Consider the following 20488-nt stretch of genomic DNA (forward strand, 5'->3'; position numbering starts at 1 on the left):
CTCTCTCTCTCTGCTCCTTCCCTTTCCTCTTTCTCGTTACAGGTGATCAAAGAAGAGAAACATCTGCAACAGAGCGGAAGAAACGAGGGGATCTCTCTTCGTAGAGAAATTTTTTCCCCGAGACTTTTTTTTTTTTGTTTTCCCTTTTTTTCCCCCTCCCTTTTTATTTTATTATTCCCCCACTTTTTTTTTTAAATTTTTTTTTTTTTTTTTTTTTTTTGGAATCGATCGCTTATCACCATACCCCCAACTCTCCCTCCACACTTTTAAACCGAACCTAACCAGAAACACCCCCGAACTCGCCGGGCACTTTTCCCCCCGCCCCGCTGCACAACTCCGGCAGCGTCTCCCGCTCCGATCTCCACAAGCCCTCCGCGCCTTGCTGAGGACGAGGAGGAGGAGGACGAGGAGGAAGAGCAGAAGATGGAGGTCTCCACGGACCAGCCGCGGTGGGTGAGCCACCACCACCCGGCCGTGCTCAATGGGCAGCACCCGGACTCGCATCACCCCTCGCTTGGCCATACCTACATGGACCCCACGCAGTATCCTCTCGCCGAGGAGGTGGATGTACTTTTTAATATCGACGGACAAGGCAACCCCGTCCCGCCGTACTACGGCAACTCCGTGAGAGCCACGGTGCAGCGGTACCCCACGGCCCACCACGGTGAGTGTCCGTCGGTCCGTCCCGCCGAGCCCCCCGCGGCTGTCGGGCAGACCCTGTCCTGCCGGCGGGGAAGCTACGTCACGGGTGGATTTTGGGGTTGGCTTATTGGAAATAAATAAAAATTCAGGCTTCCTTCCTTTCTTTCTTTTTTTCTTTCACTTTCTTTTCTTTTTTTTTTTTTTTTAATATTTTCTTTCTTTTTTAATATTCTTTCTTTCTTTCTTTCTTTCTTTCTTTCTTTCTTTCTTTCTTTCTTTCTTTCTTTCTTTCTTTCTTTCTTTCTTTCTTTCTTTCTTTCTTTCTTTCTTTCTTTCTTTCTTTCTCTCTCTCTCTTTCTCTCTCTCTTTCTCTCTCTTTCTCTTCCCCTCTTCCCCTTCTTTCTTTCTTTCCTCCTCTCCTCCTTTCTTTCCTTCCTCCTTTCCTCCCTTCTTTCCTTCTTTCTATCTCTCTCTTTCTCTCTTTCATCCTCTCTTTTTATCGCACATCTCTCTTCCCCCTCTCACTTCTTTCCCTTCTGCTCGCCTCCCTTCTATTTCTTTCTTTTTCATCTTCCTCTTCATTTCTTCCTCTCGCCCCCTTCTCTTCCGCTTTGGTTTCTCTCCCCTCTCTTTAATTAGGCTAACAGTTAGTGTTTTCATACCGTGTTTAGTTTTTTGCACGATTAAGCTGCTCTGGGGAAGCAAAGCAAGCTGGAGAGCAGGGGTGTGAAAATGACCCCGCTGTCCTCACGCTTGGGCTATTTAATTCGCACTTGGTGAGCTCGTTAGGCTTGCGACGAAAAGTTTTGCGCACATACCCAGGGCAGCACCGTGGCGTGGGTTTAAAATAAGAAAGAAACTTAAAAATAATAATAATAAAAAAAATATAGCCCGTGGTGTAATCAGGAGTCAGAGCCGGTGTGTTGTCCTGAGGGTCCTGCAGGAAGGTAATGCTCCACAATGTGAATCTTGTTCCTGGGTCACAGCTCTCAGAAAGGAGGTGAAATACCTGGGGCCGGTGGGGCCCAGGTCCACGGAGGGATGAGCACTTTGGTGCCATCCTTTATGGAGAAGTGGAGAGGTTCAGTATTTACAGCTGGAGTTTACCTGGATGGCTTTAAAAAAAATAAGGAAAGAAATACAAAAAAAAAGGAAAAAAAAAAAAAAAAAGGAGGGAAAAGAACAGAAGGTAGTTTGTGAAGCCAGACAGTGCTCTCTGTCGTGGCAAAATCTAAATCCCCGAGGTTTGCAGTGGAAATAACCCCAAAATCGTGGAGAAAATGGGATGAGCGGAGTGAGATGGAGCCCAGCGGGCTCAGGAGGCTGCTCCCAGCCCTCAGCAACTTGTTGAGTGTGAGCCTGCATTAGGCTCCGCTCAGTAACTGCATTGTTCTGCCATTAGTCCCTTTAAAACAATTATTTTTAAGGATCAGCAGCCTTTGTCCTTTCTTTCTTTTCTTCCCTTTTCATTTCTTTTTTCCCCCAATATATCAGCAGAAAGTGGAAATGCGGTCTCTCTGATCTAGCCTGAATATTATTTACTATGCTACTTCCTGGGGAAGATAATGAATCTTGACCCTTTCTATTCGTATAACCCACCTTCCCTTCCTTTTGAGCAGCGACTTTCAGTATTGTTCACGAGTGCCTGGTATGGTGAAAACCAGTTTGGAGCTTTTCTAGGCACTCAGGGGCTCCCCATGCAAACATGTGTGTCCACCCTGTAACTCTCTGTGGCTCCATACACCCTTGTTTGCATCTCTCCTTCTGTATGTTCAGCACTCTCCATACACCTATCACAATGCCTACAGAGTTTAGGGATCTCTAGGTGTCAGAGACTTTCCAGGGCTTTATCATCAGACACAAACTTGCTCCCTTCCAATTGAATAACTGTGTTTTCCATCTTCCAGCCATTCGCTCAAGTTGCTGTGGGTTTGGATGGATTTAACTCTTAGGACGGATTTTTCTATTTGTTTGTATTTGCAAGGGCCGAAAATAATTTGAAATATTAGGTACGAGCCCTTAGGAACATTTATAACCAAAGGGTAAAAGATCTGACTGCAGAAATCTAGTGGATTGTTTTTTTCCCCCACAAAGCCCAGGTCTGTATTTTAAACGACAAGTGAAGTGTCCCTTGCCACAAAAAGGGTATGAAGCGTTTATTTGAGGCAATTGGTACCCTCTGTCTGTGCCATACCATCGCGGAAAAGCCCTCTAACATTTCTGTGCAGTCTCGTGGAAGAAGAAAAGACAAACTGAGTGGTTTGCAAAGTTTATCAGCCCTGTTGCAAAGGTCATTATCGTGTCTGGGGGCATTTTCTGGTCTTCTTCGTTTGACCAGAGAATTCCCAGGGTTTTTAGCTCACGGCTCTGCTCGGGAAATCATTTCCCAGCTAAGACAAAATATTTCTTCAATCGGGACTTGGCAATTTCACGCAGGATCTTTGCTTCAAAGCCTTCGTGGGATTGCCTGGAAAACGGCGAGAGCGAAGCAGAGCTCGCAAATCCCATGTCACAGGGCTGGCACCCTGCTTGGAGGGTCCCGACCCCCAAACCCGCTCCCCAGCAGGACCGGAGCTGCCACTCCGTGCCCTTGCAGCTTTTAAAGTTTAATTTTGAACGAGGAGCGGGCTTTCTCATCAGATGTAATTCCCCTCGCATGCTGAGCTCTTTGGGAAGGACCAGGGGTGGCGGTGGGATGAGCACGTCCCGGGACCCCACGGGGGCTTTGCCGGGGTGGCAGAGGGATGTGACCGACGTGTGTCCGTGTTTCTCTCCGAGCAGGGAGCCAGGTGTGCCGCCCCCCGCTGCTGCACGGCTCGCTGCCCTGGCTGGACGGCAGCAAGGCGCTGAGCAGCCACCACAGCGCTTCCCCCTGGAACCTCAGCCCCTTCTCCAAGACCTCCATCCACCACAGCTCGCCGGGACCCCTTTCCGTCTACCCGCCCGCCTCCTCTTCCACTTTATCCGCCGGCCACTCCAGCCCGCACCTTTTCACCTTCCCGCCGACCCCTCCTAAAGATGTGTCCCCGGATCCGTCCATCTCCACGCCCGGCTCCACCGGCTCCACCCGGCAGGACGAGAAGGAATGCATCAAATACCAGGTGTCCCTGGCCGATACCATGAAGCTGGAGTCCTCTCACTCTCGGAGCAGCATGGCCTCTTTAGGAGGAGCCACCTCCTCCGCTCACCACCCCATCACTACCTACCCACCGTATGTCCCAGAATATGGCTCTGGACTTTTTCCCCCCAGTAGCCTCTTAGGAGGATCGCCAACCGGCTTTGGGTGTAAATCGCGACCAAAAGCACGGTCAAGCACAGGTAGGGCTTTTGGCTTCTTCAGTCCCGTTGCTCGGGAGAGGAAGCTGAGGGGGGAAAAGTGGGGAGCAGAGGAACGGGGCAGAGGAATGGGGCTGAGCCCTCGCTGTCCCGGCACGCAGGGACAACATGTGCTCGAGCATCCCTGTGATGAGCAGCAGGGGCTGAACCCTCGTGGGGGACACACACACGACGCTTCACCTTCCCCACAGGTCGCTCTGCTAGCTTTACAACCAAATTCCCCCTGGTGCAAGCCTGGCTGGGGATGGAACCAGGCCCAGGAACCCGAACGCACCCCCCGGTGCCGCGGGGCTCCAGTCCCGGGGGCGACCCGGCCCTTGCAGCGCCCACGGTGCGCTCAGCTGCGGCGCCCGGGGACGAAGCGAAACCGAGGGAACCGCAGCATTAGCCATCTCCCCGTATTTTAATGACGGTGCCAAATCCCGGCCAACTTCCCCCGCCCGCTCTTCCCAGGGCCTCTTCCCATGCGGCGCCCGGGGACGCGGGGCGGGTTTTCCCGGGGCGCTGCGGGGAGCTGGCCCACGCAACCCCGGCCGGCTCCGGCCCGGGGGGTTGGGATCGCCCACAGGACAGTCCCCAAAGTGTCCCCCTTTCCTGGGGGGCCCCAGCTCTGTGCGCTCCCCGCGGCATGGGCTGCGAGGCGGCTCCCGACGGCTCAACACGCCGGGCTTGGACGTTCTTGTGCACGGAGGGCTGGGAGTGAGCCCAGGGCAGTGCGCTTGTGTGCAGAGGAAAGGGCGATTAGTCAAAACTCTTTTTACCTCCTTTTATTTTTCTTTTTTTTTTTTTTTCTTTTTCTTCTCTATTTTGTTTTTCCGAGGAGGCTGCTGCGGGGTTGCCTGGCATGAATGAGATCAGTTTTCAGGGTTTTTCCAGGGTGACATTTACTCTGTCTGTCTGAGCAGGGACTGTCTCTATTTAGCTGATATGTTTGAGCTAATCCAATTATTTTCAGACTGCTGCACGCGACAGTTGCATTGTTTATCCAGCGCCAGGAACTTTAATAGAGTCCGGATGCGGTTAGAGTGACAAAAAAACCCAGACCTGTATGTTTTGTACATGAAAGCAGGAGAGAGAGAGAGAGAGATGGGGTGAAACAAAAGAGAGGGACAGAGACTCAAACAGCAGCGGCCGCCCCGTTTAAGCGGAGGGGAACAGAATGAGCCGGGTATTAACGGGGCCGGCTGGCCCCAGCACGGAGCGGGTGCCGTGTCCCGGGTTAGGAGCGGGTTGCTGTGGCCCCGGGCGGTGCTGAGCATCCCCCGGCGCCCGCCGGGCACCCACCGGCTGCGCGGCATTTTCAAACCGCCCCGGCCCCCTCCACCCTCCCCTCCTGTTTTCCTTTTGCCACTTTCTGTTGCTTTACCTTCTAGAAAGACATCTGCGGTTCGTGATAAACCAACCCCAGCAGCAACACCTATTTTTTTTTTTCTTTCTTTCTTTCTTTCTCTCTCTTTTATTTTTCTTCCCTTTAGAAGTCGATCTTAGCAAGCTAGGACCTCCCAGACAAAGAGGGTTAGAACTGGAGAAAAAGGAGGAAGGGGGTGATTTTGCAGGATAAAAGAGGGAGAAGCGGCCGCAAATGTATTTTTTTGGTTGCTGTAGTTGTTGGGGAGGTGTGAGAGAAGAGGGGTTCGGTGCGAAGGCTCTGGAGAAACGGCTGCCGTTTGTGGTTAGGGCACGGATGCCTCTTGCTCGAAGGCAGCCCGGGCTGGGGCAGCGGGGAGCCGGCTCTGTGCTGAGCTGGCTCGGCTCTGCTCTGCTCTGCCCGCCTGGGCTCTGCCACCGCTCTCAGCTGGGCCGCCACCGACGCTGGGGACAAAAAAACTTCCCCCACTAAACCAAAGACGCAACAAAAGAAACCCCTCAGCCCTCTGACAGGAGCTGCGAGGCAGGGGCTGCACCCTCCCGGTTCCCTCCTCCAAGCTGGGGAGATATCCCCCTGCAATAGCCAGGGAGAGGAAAAAGCGGCGCCCAAAAAGAAGGAGGGAAAGAACTTAAGAGGCGAGCTTGGGGCTGTTTGCTATCCCAGACAGCCAGGGTGGACCATCAGGCTGAAGATGTGGTGGGGAAACCAGAGGGGCTTCTGAAAGTTTTGGGTGGTGGAAGCTTAATTTCAAATTAATCAATAGCAGATATTGTCAGAGTTGTTATGCATTGGCTGGAGCTGGGGAGGTGTTTTGGGGGTTGTCTGTGATTATTTTGGGGGTCCTTGATGTGGTTTCACCTGAGGCCAGAGGAAGAGCCCTCCAGGCTCAGGAATGCCCCTGGGAGATGGAAGAGTGCTCAAGGAGTGACACTGGGGTCCTCACACACATCAGAAAGGGGCTCATGGACTTAAATTCTGTATCCAGTATTTTGGGTGTAGAGGGCTGGAGGCTTCTTGCAAAGGTTTTTCTGGTGCCTATGGAAACTTGGGGTCACCAGAGCTGTAGAAGCATTGAGGAGAAATTGTCAGCTCCCCCTCTGCACTAAAGAGACCTGTAGGAGGAGTGAGAGCTTCTTTGGGGAGCCTCTTGAGCCACCATGGCATTCGGGTTGTCATTGTCACCATCCCTCTTCCCTGCTGCTGGGGCACAGGTCTGATGCTGCCGGTGGAGTGGTGCTGGGGAGGGGAACAGGGTCAGAGCCCACCAGAGTGTGCCAGGGACATTGTTCAGTCATGGCTTTGGACCCTTTTTTGGAAATGCTGAGCCTGGGGGGCGCTGGCAAGCTCTGGCCTGGCTGGGTCTCTGGGGAGGTTTTGGGTTATTTTGGGGAGGGGGGGCTTTGCCCAGCCCGTTTTATCTCTGCTTTCCCTAAGTGACCCATGTGCTCTCTTGTTTCCAGAAGGCAGGGAGTGTGTAAATTGTGGGGCTACCTCAACCCCTCTGTGGAGAAGGGACGGCACTGGGCACTATTTGTGTAACGCCTGCGGACTCTACCACAAAATGAACGGGCAGAACCGGCCCCTGATCAAACCCAAGAGAAGACTGGTGAGTCTCCCTCTATTTTATTCTTCTTTTTCTGCAGCTTTTGCTTCCTATCTGCAGCTCAGGATGGACAGGGAACCTCAGCCAGCTCCCACTGGTTCCGTTGTGTTCGAGGGAGGGATGCTTGGAGAGTTGGCCCCCAGCTGCTGTGGGCCTCAGTTGTCTGATCCTCTAGCAAACTGCAAAAGCAGAAAAGCAAACTGCTCTAGCAAACTGCAAACTGCAAAAAAAAGGTTTAAAAATCAAGATCCACGGCTTCTTGCAAACCAGAACTGAGTTTTCAACTCCACACGGTGACCTGAGGACAGTGACATTTTCCAGGGCCTAAGGGCAGGATAATAATTTCCTAGTGACCAAAGAGATTATCAGGAATACAGGATTTCTCCTGGGCTCTCCAGACTTCTGCCCTCCACTCTTTAGTGTGTCTCTATCCCCCTTGGCTGGTGGTGTCATGGAAAAGGGACACAAACTGGATCTCAGGTGTCACTGGGGTGTCACTGCTCCTGCAAAGAGCTGGAACCATCAGCTCCTGGTGCCACTGGTACCTGGTGTGGTCATTTATGTCTGTGCCATCTGGGTCTCAAATGGTGTCACAAGGACACAAGGCAGAGAGGATGGTGAAATTGCAAAGCCTAGCATGTACCCAGGCTACAGAAGCTGGAGGAAGATGAAATGAGTGGGTAAATGTTTGAAATAATAGTTACAAGACTGGTGACTGTTCTGAGCCCAGGCAATACGTTACAGCATCCCCAGCGATCTGTTCATGCATTTCCCTGGAAGCCACAAAAAGGTCTGGAAGCTGTGGGCATGGCTAATAAATGTGTTAAAGTTTATTTGGCAAATAATCAGGCAGACCACAAGGGGAAAAATATATCGAGTGGGGGGAAAAAAATTATGGTCCCTGCCTGGGAAGTTATTGAATGTTTCGAATCGAGGCACGTTTGGTTTTGTCAGGATTAAAGATGTGGAAGGGCTGCTCAAAATGGGGAGGAAAGGTGGCTCTTGCCTCTCTGTGGAATTTCTGAGCTGATCCATGGATCTGGCCAGTCTGGTGAGGCTTGTGCCCGCCATGGCCAGACCCCACAGGCAGCACAGGGCTGGTTAATTTGTGTTCTCCTTGAAGGTTCTCACAGCTCTTAGGTCGGGATCAGCTTCCTCACCTGTGAGACACCCATAAAATCATATCAGCTTTGTTCCCTCTGGCTCTGGGAAGCATTTGCAGGGTACATTCCCAGGAAGGGCTGAGCTGTGAGGGGCATCAGCAATAACTCTGTCTGGCCGTGTGAGTTTTGGGGAAGATGTGGCTTTGCTCCTCTAGCCCGCCAAACTTCCTGCGTGTGAAACCTCTCCGTGCCCTCCTGTACGCGCTTTTCCCATGTAGGAAAAGGTTTGTCTCTCTCATCTTTCATAGCCTTGTTAGAAAAGAGGAAAAGCTTTCTAGGGAGGGAAGTACAGGCTGGAATTTTGATTTTTTTGGGCAGCTCTCTTGTTCTCTTCTCCTCCTCCCCCCCGGCCCTTCTGTCTCAAACACACAGCCCTCGTTTTCTTTATTTTTTTTTTTTTTTCCTCGTTCTCTCTCTATGTGTAAAGTTAACTTCCTAGGAAAAAGCTGCCGGATATCTGAGCCCTGGAGATAACTCCTAAACAACAGCTCCGTTTCCCCAGTCCAAACACACAGGAGCTTGAGCATATCCAAACAAGCAGAGGGGGAGGCAGAATAGGAAAGCGGCTGGAGAGAGGGGGAGAGCTTTCAAAAAGTGTCTGATGGAACCACGAAAGAATGTCCCGAGTCACCCTGAGCCCGGCACATGTAAAATGAACTATATAAATAAATACATAGTAAAAGGTCATTCTTGGGGGAAAAAAAAGAAAAAAAAAGAGGAAGAAAGAAAAGAAGTAAAGGGAGACCTTGTCTTGCATTATCGTTCCAATCTTTGGGCATTTTAGTTAAAGTTAAAAAAAGTTCCCCTTCTTTAAATGTGGCCTTTGCTAAATGTGAAATTTGATTTTTCTACTTCCTCCCGTCCCCCACTTCCAGCACTGCCTGGGAAAAAGAAAAAAAAACCAAAACATCCCTAATGCTGTTTGCACCTATATTTATTTCCCTTGCTAACCTCTGAAAAAAAAAATTAGTCAGAAGGCACCAGAGCTGGGCTTGCATTTGCACTTTCTGTGCCTGGATGTGGACGTGCATGTAGCTGTGGCTTGAGTGGATCTCTCCTGCTGTGAAGGCAGGCGGGCTGTGGATGGAGGCTCAGGGTGGGGATCCAGCTCCTTCCCTCTGCCACAAGGTTCCTGCGTGACCTCGGGCTGGTTTCATGGGCTCTGATCACAGCTGCACTGAAACTAATGATAGGATTTGATGGGTGGGAGAGAGGAGGCAAAGAAGTTCTTAGATGCTGAGAACCCAGCCCAAGCCTTGTTAAATTCAATGGGTGTCTTCGTGAGAGTGTCCTTTAGGTGACAGGGATGAAGTCTTGCTGGCTGAGGGGGCTCAGACAGCTCTGCTTCATCTCGAGGGGGAAGGTGGAAGACCTGGAGATGTTGGCAGGGCAATCCAGAACAGGCAGGTGGTACCACACCATCACTGCCTAAAAAGTCTTCAGCCCTCCTGGAGGCCATTCCTGTCCCTGTCACAGGCAGTGGCAGCCCCATCGCAGCTGAGATAAAATCTTCCTTTAGTTTTTCTCCCATTCCCATGCAGATGCAGAGCTCTCAGTTTCCACGTCAAGCCAAGCTGGTTTTGGAAGGATTATAACCAATTTCTCAGCAGGCCCATGCACATGCAATCTTATTTTAGGAAAATGATGCTTGGAGCTTTGTGGGTGAATACAGACACTGAAAATGCCCCTTAATTAAGCATCTTTATTAGCACTTGGTTCCTCCAACCTCCTCAATTTCACCTTTTCATCACTGTTAGCGCTTCTGAAGTTGTTCCTTTGCTCACCGGCAGCTGTGCCATGGGCTGTGCTCCTGTGGATGATATGGGGCAGCTAATTAGTCATCCCATGACTGCCATGGCCAGGCCCCTAGTCGCTGATGAGCGTCAGTGGATGCCATTGCTGGGAGCTTTGCAATAGCGTTATTATTCATTGTTTCCTGCCCGCTGCCTGTGTCTCCGGTAGAAGTTGGTACAGCATAAAAGGTGCAGCCTGGGACCGAAAGAGCTTAAAATACTCAGCTAATGATGCTGAATTTTTGCAAGTGAAACACAGTAGGTGGAAATAGTTTAAGAGAAGACAGTAGATGTTGTGATTTATTTGCTTATTTAATGTCAGAATTTGTTTGAAGGCAGCGAGGTGGTGACCAGGCGTGCCTTTTGAATGCGCTTGCTGTAGGAGAAATTACGGCGAGCGCTGCGTAGAAACCCCAAATATCTTCAAAGGGGATGTTTCCCCTGTGTGGGCTGAGCCAAATATCACTGGTTTTTAGAAATTTCCTTAGGCTTGATTTTTGGGTCTGATAAAGGCAAAGCTGCCACCAAGAGATTCAATCCAGCCTGGTGCCCCTCCAAGCCCCGCGCGCCGAGTGTCAGGAGTTGGGGGGCAGAGAGCTGCACACTCTTTTTCAGCTCTTTAGTGAGAACCTGGCTTTACAAGCTCCATTTTTATCTCCATGCCGCCTTTGGAACACATTCATTATTTAATTATCCTGGTGATTTTGAAGGCAGCCCAGTTTGGGTCCATGCCGTGGTCAGCGTGCATGCATCAGTTCGGGGCTCTGCTCTTCATGGTGGGATGTTTCATCCTCTCTGCTGGTCCTGGGATTTTTTCAAGTCCCATGTGCTGCCCCCAACTTCTGCTTGTCACCAGCACAGAGAAGTCAGCTAAAGATCTCCTTGGGACTGGCTTGGTTCAGAGTGGTTTATGGTCAAGCAAAATGGAACTATCCCTACGGGCAGCCTGAGAGAGCCACTCGCTGTTGGATCAGCCACTCTGTGATGCTTCCTAGTGCTCATGGGCATTGTCTTATTTATTTTTTAGACAGTCCTTTTTGTCTAATTAAATTAAAAAAAAAAATCCTCCCCTATCTAAAGCAAAACCAACCCGTCCTCTCTCCACCTACGCCGCATTCAATTATGATTAAAATTGCAACATGACCTAACAAGAGCTGGTATTAACGCTAAGGCTGTGCCAGTGTCCATGTTTGCATTTTGGGTTTGTTGTACGGTATCCAAAGATGCGGTATTTCCTTTCTTTCTTTTTTTTTTTTTAAATGTTGGATGTGCTACAGTGTGCGGCTGTGTGGGGTGAGGGGTAAATTTGAAACAGTAAGAGCACAAAAGAGAGCATTAAAGGCTCAGTTCTGCAAGGTGCCAAGCATTGCTATGATCTGGCAAATCGCTTAAGCACATGTTTTAACTTTAAGCCCATGAGCAGTTCCATTGAAAGTAACGCATCGGGATGAAATCAGAGCTCTGGGACCATGTCATATTGATGAAGAATAGATAGGATGGGGATCTAAAGGTCTTTTTTTTTTTAGGAGCTGTAGGCATTTGCGCACACGCAAGCACGCATACGCGCTCACACAGCAGTCTGAAAGCTCCTGTTCCTCCTTCAGAGGCAGAAGCACAATTTGTTTGCTAAAGTTACAGTTTTTAAATGATAAGTACGAATTTATGCATGCGAAAGAAGAGCAACTTTACTAAATTTGACTTTGCTAAGTCATTATCGCAGCTAACAAAAAAATCTTCCGTATACACTTTGCCACGTAGATTTTTTTCTTGTTCCTACCCCTTTATGAAACGGTAAATTCTTCTTTCAGGCTTGTTACCAATCCTTAAATAAACATAAAGGTTTGGGCTGAGAAAAGGGTGTAATTAAAAAGTTGGGATTCTTGCTCCTTGCCATGGTGTTATTTCCGATCTGGAGCCTGTCTCCTTTGAAGCTGAGCTGAGCTTATGGGACCGGGCTGCGCTTGCGGTCGGGCCCGGCGAGCAGCTGCCCACCCTGGTCTCTTGCTGGAGCCGGAGTGACTCACGCCCTTGACTCCAGCAATTGTCAGTTCAGGCCCTGACTGCAGAATTAGACCCCTGGGGGGTCTGGGAGAATTAAGATGGAAAAACATGCTGGCATTTAAATAACATTTTCCCCTCTGGAATGGGCTGTGCCAGCGCTGCTAATTTTGATGAGTTCTATCACAGGTTTAGCACTCACTTTTTAGGATGCCCTTTGGCACCTGATTCAGTTCACATATAATTTGGGATTAAAGTACCTTGGGGATTTTTTTTCACAATTATTATTTGTTCTCACAAGTCAGTTTCTGGAGGCCTCTGCTGATGCGCGTCAGTCTTGCAGGGTTGATGTTTTCTTTCTCAGAAATTTTGCTGATCGCATTTTAAATTTTTTTTTTAACACGGGTGTTTTTCTCTTCCTCTCCTTCTCTTTCCCTCCTTCCCACAGTCTGCAGCCAGGAGGGCGGGCACGTCCTGTGCAAACTGTCAGACCACCACTACCACCCTGTGGAGGAGAAATGCCAACGGCGATCCCGTCTGTAATGCCTGTGGGCTCTACTACAAGCTGCACAATGTAAGTGTGACTGGAATACTCAATAATGCGGCCTCAGCTTTGGTGCTCAATGATCCAAACTCTTCCTTAACTTGAGGATTTCCAGTCTTGGGTGGTGCCGAGACCTCTGTTATCCCTTTGGGGACCTTGGGGTTTGGAGCGATGAGCCGTCAGCCTTTCAAACGTAGCCTGTCCAACTTGGGGAGGCATAAAACAAGGCTGTCCATGGGTAATGTTAGAGCTTTTCCTTGCCTGAGCCAAGAAAGGAGGGGTGGGTCAACACAGAGAGACATTATCTGCTGCTGATTGGGCTCAGAGAGTTGGAAAAGACAACACACTGTCCTGCAAGCCGATACCCCTCCTATGCGTAGCTTGGTTCCTCCAGCAAATACAAACTCTGGAAAAAAAAGAAATACGTGCCAGAAACTATTTAGATCATTCTTGGGTTTGTGGCTGCCTTTGTCCTGTCCCCAAAGATGATTTATTTAGGCCCTGTGTTTGTGCTGGTTGATGCAAACGAGTCCCAAACCAAAAAAGGACTTGATTTAGTTAGCGGGTTGCAGAGTCTGCTCAACCTGTGATGTGAATTTCAAAGCATCTGTCATGGAAGGGAAGGAGAAATGAAATGAAATGAAATGTAATGGCTGACAGATTTAATCTAATATCTCCATGCAAAGCCAGCTTGCAGGAACCAGGGATATGTGCCCCTGGGAAAGAGCTAAAGGGACCTGAAAAGTCTTCTACTGAATAATACTGCTAATAAAGGAGACTTAAGGCTACTCCTGTTCCTCTCATTCCACTTGTGGCATTAGAATAATTATTATGCCAAAAGAAGGAAAAGACTTCCAATTTCTCTGCTTTGATATACTTTTTTTTCCACTAGTGGTTGATGGCTTTGTGTTTGGTTTGCAAATCTGGGGCTGTGTTTTGCCCTTGTGTCCACCCATGGAAACACATCAAAGACGTATCGGGTTTCATGGGGCGTCCAACCCTTGTGGTATCAGTCCCTTCCATTTGTTATTTCAAACTGTTTGGTTTCTTAGGATGAGTAAACAAGTTTGGATTAAGTAGAAAAAACACCCCAACAAACAACCAGGCTAATTTTTCACCTGTTTCATGGGAGGCATCTCTCTTGGAAAAGAGGAAAATGTGTTTACCTTTTAGTGGGCAGGTGTCTCAGCACGCTTTGAGTCTGATGTAGCAAGTAAAGATTGTCATCAAACTCTCAGTGTGATCACTGCAAACACACTGGGTTGGACCCAGAGAGAAAACTCTCAGAATATCTCGAGAAAATATTCTGTTTGCTATTTCCTTGGCAAGAAGGGATCAAGGTCAGCCAGCTTCACCGGGCAGGGGATCTATGCTTGTGCTGTTCCCATTTTGGCCTTGTAGCCACCAGTGGTAGGACTTAAATCAGGTAGTTTGGGAAACCTCCAAGGAGCTGCTCCTCCTGTAGCTAGCAAAGCTCTTTGAAGGAAAAGGGCTCTTCTCAGTTGGTGCTGGTGGATGCTTGTGTTTTATTGGGGTGACTTCGACCCTTGAAGATAGAGTAGTTCCTCCCTATGCCTGCAAATGATGGCAGGATGATGAGTTACGATGTGCCTGATTCCATTGTAGACATCTGACTGGAGAAATCTCCTCCTGAAGTGTTTAGAATGGTGTCTGAATGCCGAGGTTCTCCAGAAATGTGCCTGCAAGAGCACATCCTTTTCTTTTTTGCACTAACACTGCAAACCTAGTTGGCCTGAATTGACCTCTAGATCCAGTGTTTAGGGAAACGCCGATCCAGCTGTGAAATCTGTGACATGGGGCAGGCCTTGAGCACATTGGAACCATTTTCATATTCATTAAAAACACCAACAGCTGCTTAAAAGCTCAGCACAGCTACTTACCAAAGTCAAGTAGTATCTTGCCCTATGAGCAACGCCATTAATGGATCCTGCTTAAATGAAACCCCCAGAGGACTGAGCTCCTGTGTGCAGCAAAATAACCAGGCAAGGATACTAAAATCCAGATATGAGTGGGTAGATCCTTTTTTAAAAATTTTCTTAAAGTACTTACCAAAGTATTTAGCGAAGTATTTAGTATTTAGTGAAGTATTTACTAAAGTATTTAGTTATGACCGTGGCGAGAAGTGTGGTCTTGCTCCCTGTGTGTATATTATCTTGTGATTTCCATCAGGAGAGGGGTCAGAAATAGAGAGGCTGATTGTAGCATGTCCCTCCCCAGCAGCTGTCAGCATGGATGTTGTGCCAGTGCCAGTGGAAGGTCTCTGGATGCTTGGAAGTCGACTTAACCCTGTTTCAGGCTAGGCTGTAGCAAATTCCTGTCTGCTGTTTTATCCACCCCCACTCACCATTTTTTCTTTTCTTTGGGTTTAATGAAATTTTCTGGTACCTTAACATCATTAGGATATTTTAATGGATTGATCTGCAGTTGAAACTTACCCAGATTTTATGTCCACACCGGGAACGACTGCAGTGAAAAGACAAACTTTTTTTTTCACTGTGTTAATTTTTTCATGGAGCTATATCAGTTTGTTTTACTGTTGATTCCCACAGCTTAAGCAAACCCATTTGTCAGTAGGATATAAGCAATAATCATAATAGTCTTGGGGTGCATTTAGTGAAGCTGTTGGCATTCCTCCCACTGACTTGAACAAGAGCTGGCTCCATTAACACCAGTGTTAACAATGACTAATATTTCACATTGATACGGTGCCTTTCATCCCGTGGCATCCCAGAGTGCTTTCTAAGATACAGCCAGCCTGGAAGATTAACCCAACGTTGTAATGACTATGTCTGAAGGATAAATCCACTTCAGTGACAGGACCTTATTGAGGTCAATGGCAAAATCCCATTGTCTTCAGTCAGAGCAAGATCAGGCCTATAATGGTTAAGACTATCCCCTGGATTTGATCTGTTGAATACGAGGTTCTCATCCTTGTTATTTTAGTCCTCAGAAGTGGGATGAGCTTTTGCACACTTCAGGGATGGGTGGGAGTGTACCTTGCTGGAGGTGCACATCAGGCTGGCCTGAGCCTGTAGAAGTGAGAGTTTTGCCATTATTTTTGGTAAAATTCATCAGAAAAGGCCCCTTTCACGATACCCTAAAGCAGGCCTATGTGTCCCGAGAGCAGAGCAGTCAGTATTTTGCATATGATAAAACAAAGAGCATAATTCCTGCCCATAATTAATTGGCTCCATCTGAAATTAATGAATTTCATATACATGCGTTGGGCTGGTTTAATTTTAATTTAGCATGTGTTTGTCATTTTTATCAGAATGAATTTTCACGGAGAAGGTCTTCCCTCCGGGTCTTTCATTTCTCTACCCCAGAAACAGAGATGGGTCCTTGGCTTTGATGTTTTGGGGACCACTTTTACCCTGCTGTGACTGGTCTTTGAAGTCACTGGAAAAAATTTCCAGCTTGCTGCTTTGATTGTGCTGGTTCCTGACATTTATCTGAGAATTTATCTGTTTGGCTCTTGGGTTCGTTACCTGCTTGGAGTGTGAGACCATTTACACTGGGATGATGTGGCCAGACAACAGCTTGGATGGCAGCTCTGTCCCCAGCTGTGGGGCTGGCCATGGCTTTGTCACCATCCTGACACAGAGCTGGTGTTTCCACCCTTGAGTTTCACATCAAATCGTGGCCTGGGCCATCCTGTTCTTAGAGACAGAGTGAAACAGGAGGGATGCTGCTTTGGGGAAGTGTTCACTGTCCTGTGGGACATGACACCAGGCAAGGATCAGGACTCTGTGCTTGTTCCAAGACCCAGAACAGCCCCAGTCCCACCACCAGGTTTATGCCACTTTGCCACAACCAGCTGCCAAGCTTGAAACTTTGCTGCTTCAGCTGGAGATTGGTTCTGGCTGCCCCTGAGCCCTTGTGTAGTGATACAGATCCTCATTTGAAGCTGGTGGGGCAGGGGCTGTGTGTGCCTCCCCAAACCTGAGCTGGATTTGTCAGGGATTGGCCCTTCCTGGCCTCCTCTGATGTTGCTGCCTGGTGGGGCTCACCTGGGGCTTCTGCCTGCCTTTGAATCTGGGCAACACATCCCCACTAAAAACTTAAAACAGGCCAGGCAAAGCTTTCCAATCCCAGTCTGGAGCAAAGGGCCATCCTTGTGTGTGCATCCTCACTCCCTCAGTGAGGACAGAAAGCCAGGGAAGTGGGTTATGTTGTGTTTGGAACCCACAATACTTTAGATTTTGCTTGTTGCTGCCACAGGGCTGTTGTTGGGCTGCTCATGAGTAGATATTTCCTACCTTTAGCTGTTGGCAAGCAGGGCTGCTTTCTCTATCTCCCTTTATCCAGAGGCAGAGGAATCAGCCTTTTACTCACCCATTTTTAGGTGAGGTGAAGGCTGCTGTCACTGCTGGTAAAAAGAGCCTGGGGTCACAAATTCAGACTGGAATGACAAACCAGAGATGAGCCAGGTCCTTCTTCTCCCCATAATCCCATCTTTGCACGAAACAGGGAGTTATTTTATCCTGGCCTCCCTGGGGACAGAAATCCAGGAATGATTCTCATGTTGTGAAAAGGGACCAGAATGGGGCTGAGGAGAAACAAGTGAAATTTTGCTGTGATCTGGAAGAAGGGAATGCTTTGTTCCTTGTGCTGATTTAAGGTCTTATGGACACAGAGTTACTCAGGACCTTTGCAGGGACATCTTTTCATCGTCCTCTACAGTAGATCCTGGTGGACAGTGGATCCATTTTTTCTCCCTTTTGCAGAATATCCATCAGCACCATCATGTGCTCACATTTATTATGAGAAATGGTTCAGCCTCAGAGTGATTTGCTGCCTTCTGCTACAGGTGAAATCCTGCAGAGGAGCCAGAGCAAGACCCATTTTCATTCTCAAACCTGATTTTTTAGTTTGTTTAGGGACACTGGAGGCATAAATCCTTTCCCAAGTGTGGGAGTTTCATGTCACCTGTGCCATGCTGTGATGCTGGCTCTCTATGCAGTACAGAATCACAAAATCATGGAATATTGTGAGTTGGAAGAGACCCACTAGAATCATCAAAGTCCAACCCCTGGCCCTGAACAGGACAGCTTCAAGTAATAAGAATAATAAGAGTTTCTTACAGGGTATCCAACAGAACTTTTGCTACCATTTCCTAACCCTGATGAATGCATGGATGATCATTTCTGCTGTGTAGTTTCAGGAGGAGAATTTAATGTTTATTTCACCTACAGATGCATTTGTATGCATGCAGAAAATGCTTTGCTGATCAGCACAGATACTTGTTTCAGCTCCCCAAAAAAAAAACAAAAAACCTGGAAGCCTTTAGAAATGAAACCAGATTAGCTAAAGAGAACCAGAAAGGATGATCAGAGCAAAATCTTTGGAAAGAAGAAAAACAAGACAAAACCCCTTGCCTTTTGTGGAGAGTTGCCCAGCTTCCTAATGGAGCTGTGAAAGCCTGAGACCCCTCACAGCACTGAAATCCCAGCAGTTCTTGCTGCTAATGGTCTGAGATCAGACAGGAAGCCTCAGGGTGAGACGGTGTCTGTGGGGAATATTTCCAGGAGGTAATGATTGGTTTCATACCTAAACACAATGCAATTACCTAATGTGCAGATAGTTGAAATTTTTCAGCTGCTGTGAATTATTCGGGTATGTTTTGCTCCTGTGTGGCTCTGCCAGCAATTTTCTGTCGTCTTGTCTTCAGAAATTTCAACTGAGCTTGGGATTTCCTGGAGGGATCTGAATTTTGGGATGGAAATGGAGAGGTTGGGTTGCACATGGTGTGTACAGGGGAGGAGGGGGGCTGTGACCAGCTGGTCCTTCTGGGCTGGGGCATGGGGTGCACAGATCCCACGGTGATTTGGGGAGAAGGGATGGAAGCACAAAAAAAAATAATTGATTTTTGTTTAGATTAACAGACCCCTGACTATGAAGAAGGAAGGAATTCAGACCAGAAACCGAAAGATGTCTAGCAAATCCAAAAAGTGCAAAAAGGTCCATGACAACCTCGAAGACTTTCCCAAGAGCAGCTCCTTTAACCCTGCAGCCCTCTCCAGACACATGTCCTCCATCAGCCACATTTCACCCTTCAGCCACTCCAGCCACATGCTGACCACGCCGACGCCGATGCATCCTCCATCCAGCCTCTCCTTCGGACCTCGCCACCCCTCCAGCATGGTCACTGCCATGGGCTAGCGAGAGAGCTCCCCTGCTGAATGCTTACAGTCTCAAAATGAGATTTACTTTATATACTACTTGCATTTTTGCAGGCGCGTGGTTGCGGGTCTGACGTCCCGAGTCAAATGGGAGAGGGGAAAAAAAAAAAAAAAAGAGTTTAAAAAAAAAAATTAGAAAAAAAAAAAAAGGTTATTTGAAGGCGTAAGAGAAAAAGAAAAAAAAATTAAAAAGGCAGAAAAAAAACTACAAAAAGCACAAAAAAGGAAAAAAAAAGAAAAAAAGAGAAAAAAGTAAAAAAAAAAGTTTTAAAAAAGTGATGTTTGCCACTTTTTAAAGGAACTCACTATGGCGTCTATGTATTCTTACCCACTGAATCTGGATACCATTTGTGAATAAGCCATTCAGAACTTGCATTCCCTATTGGACAGGATCTCTAGTGCTGTGAAAAAAATAAAATAAATAAAATAAAATAAAATAAAAAATGCTGAACATTGCATATAACTTATATTGTAAGAAATACTGTACATTTGAGGAAGACTTTATCGCATCTGAGGAGCTGTAAAGAAAAAGGCATGAAGGACTCCAAGAGAATTTTTTTTAAAGGAAAAGAAAAAAAAAAAGAAGATGGGAGGACAATTTAAAAACCAGAAAAACAAACAATGCAGACCAAGAGGAAACGCGGTCTTACGAGCAAATGGACCAACTGCCAGTCATGTCTTCTCCTTTTATTTTATTTTTTTTTTTGGTTTTTTGTTTCGATTGGTTTTTATTTTGGTTTCTTTTTTTGTTTTTCTGTTTCCGGGGAGGGGGAGGGGGCTGGCTAGAACGGTTTTGATGATGCATTAACTAACTAACTAACTAAATAACTAAATAAATAAAACCTGTAGGGAGATCATTCATTTTGGGCCACGGGCCCTTTGCATAGGAAGTACCAATGGTGTCAGGCAATCAGTGTTAACATGCGGACATTGCCAACAAGGGGGTTTCAGATAGCCATTCTCCAGGTCTCTACGCATTGTGAACAAGTTCCTGTAATTGTTGTTTGTATGTATAATTCAACGCACCAAAATAAGAAAGATGTAGATTTATTTCATCCTATTATACAGACTGAATGGTTGTATAAATTTATTTACTGCTAGCGATAAGACCTGCTCTTTTTTTTTTTTTTTTTTGTTTTGTTTTCATATTTTTTCCTCTTTTTTTTTTTTTTTTTGGAGAATAAACTAGATTAAATTCTGTTGACTTAACAGTGTTTTGTGCTTGGGGGTGGGGAAAGGAATATTTTTCTTTCTTTATTAATTTTTCTTAGCATTTGTTTGGATGGTATCTATGACATAGTGACCACGGGTACGGGAATGTCTGTCTCTGCGCTCATGCTGACAGCCAAAGCAACGTTTGCAGTGGCTTGATGATCAAAAAAAAGATAAATCACAAAGAACAAAGGAGGAAAAAAAAAAAAAAACCCTCAAAAATAAATGGACTGCATGTTAGTGTAACCCCACTGTCCGGTGTGTGCTCCCTGTCCCTTGTGTCCCTGTCCCTGTCCCAGCCCAGCCGCTGCCCCTGCGTGATTTCGGGCTCCCACATGGGATGGGTCCCTTTGGGTCTCAGGCAACGATGACCAAACTGGTGTCGAGGACAATTTGGGGGCTGGGATAAGTGAAGAAGGTACAGCAGGGTCCTTATGATCGTGGTTGCTTTAGAAAAAAGCAAAGGTTTGGGACAGGAGCTGGGAAAGCACATTCTGCTCTGTCTTGTTGGGTACTCAGTGACAGATAAACAAGAGACAGTCGAGATCTTGATGCAAAATCAGGATGGAGCAGATCTGCCCTTCTCTTGGAAGGGTGGGCAGAATCTATTATGAAAAGCTGGATT

The 20488-nt window shown here is 47.5% G+C and overlaps 1 protein-coding gene and 1 long non-coding RNA gene across 5 annotated transcripts in view; one reads left to right on the top strand and one right to left on the bottom strand.

Annotated features, from left to right (window-relative positions):
- LOC134417020 (uncharacterized) overlaps positions 1-656 on the bottom strand; it is a 4639-nt gene extending 3983 nt beyond the window's left edge. The window contains exon 1 of the long non-coding RNA XR_010027487.1: positions 529-656. This is a non-coding gene — a long non-coding RNA (uncharacterized LOC134417020). The remainder of the gene's footprint in view (positions 1-528) is intronic.
- GATA3 (GATA binding protein 3) overlaps positions 1-20109 on the top strand; it is a 29010-nt gene extending 8901 nt beyond the window's left edge. For 3 of the 4 annotated variants that reach the window (XM_063153699.1, XM_063153700.1, XM_063153701.1), the window contains exons 2-6: positions 43-664; positions 3424-3960; positions 6808-6953; positions 12353-12478; positions 18347-20109. In XM_063153699.1, the coding sequence (XP_063009769.1) occupies positions 424-664; positions 3424-3960; positions 6808-6953; positions 12353-12478; positions 18347-18631 (1335 nt within the window). In that variant the 5' untranslated portion in view covers positions 43-423 and the 3' untranslated portion in view covers positions 18632-20109. The remainder of the gene's footprint in view (positions 1-42; positions 665-3423; positions 3961-6807; positions 6954-12352; positions 12479-18346) is intronic. The other variant, XM_063153702.1, reaches the window with a different exon arrangement.
- The last annotated feature ends 379 nt before the right edge of the window (positions 20110-20488 follow it).

The sequence above is a fragment of the Melospiza melodia genome, chromosome 4, assembly GCF_035770615.1.
Source record: "Melospiza melodia melodia isolate bMelMel2 chromosome 4, bMelMel2.pri, whole genome shotgun sequence".
Taxonomy (NCBI): Eukaryota; Metazoa; Chordata; class Aves; order Passeriformes; family Passerellidae; genus Melospiza; species Melospiza melodia.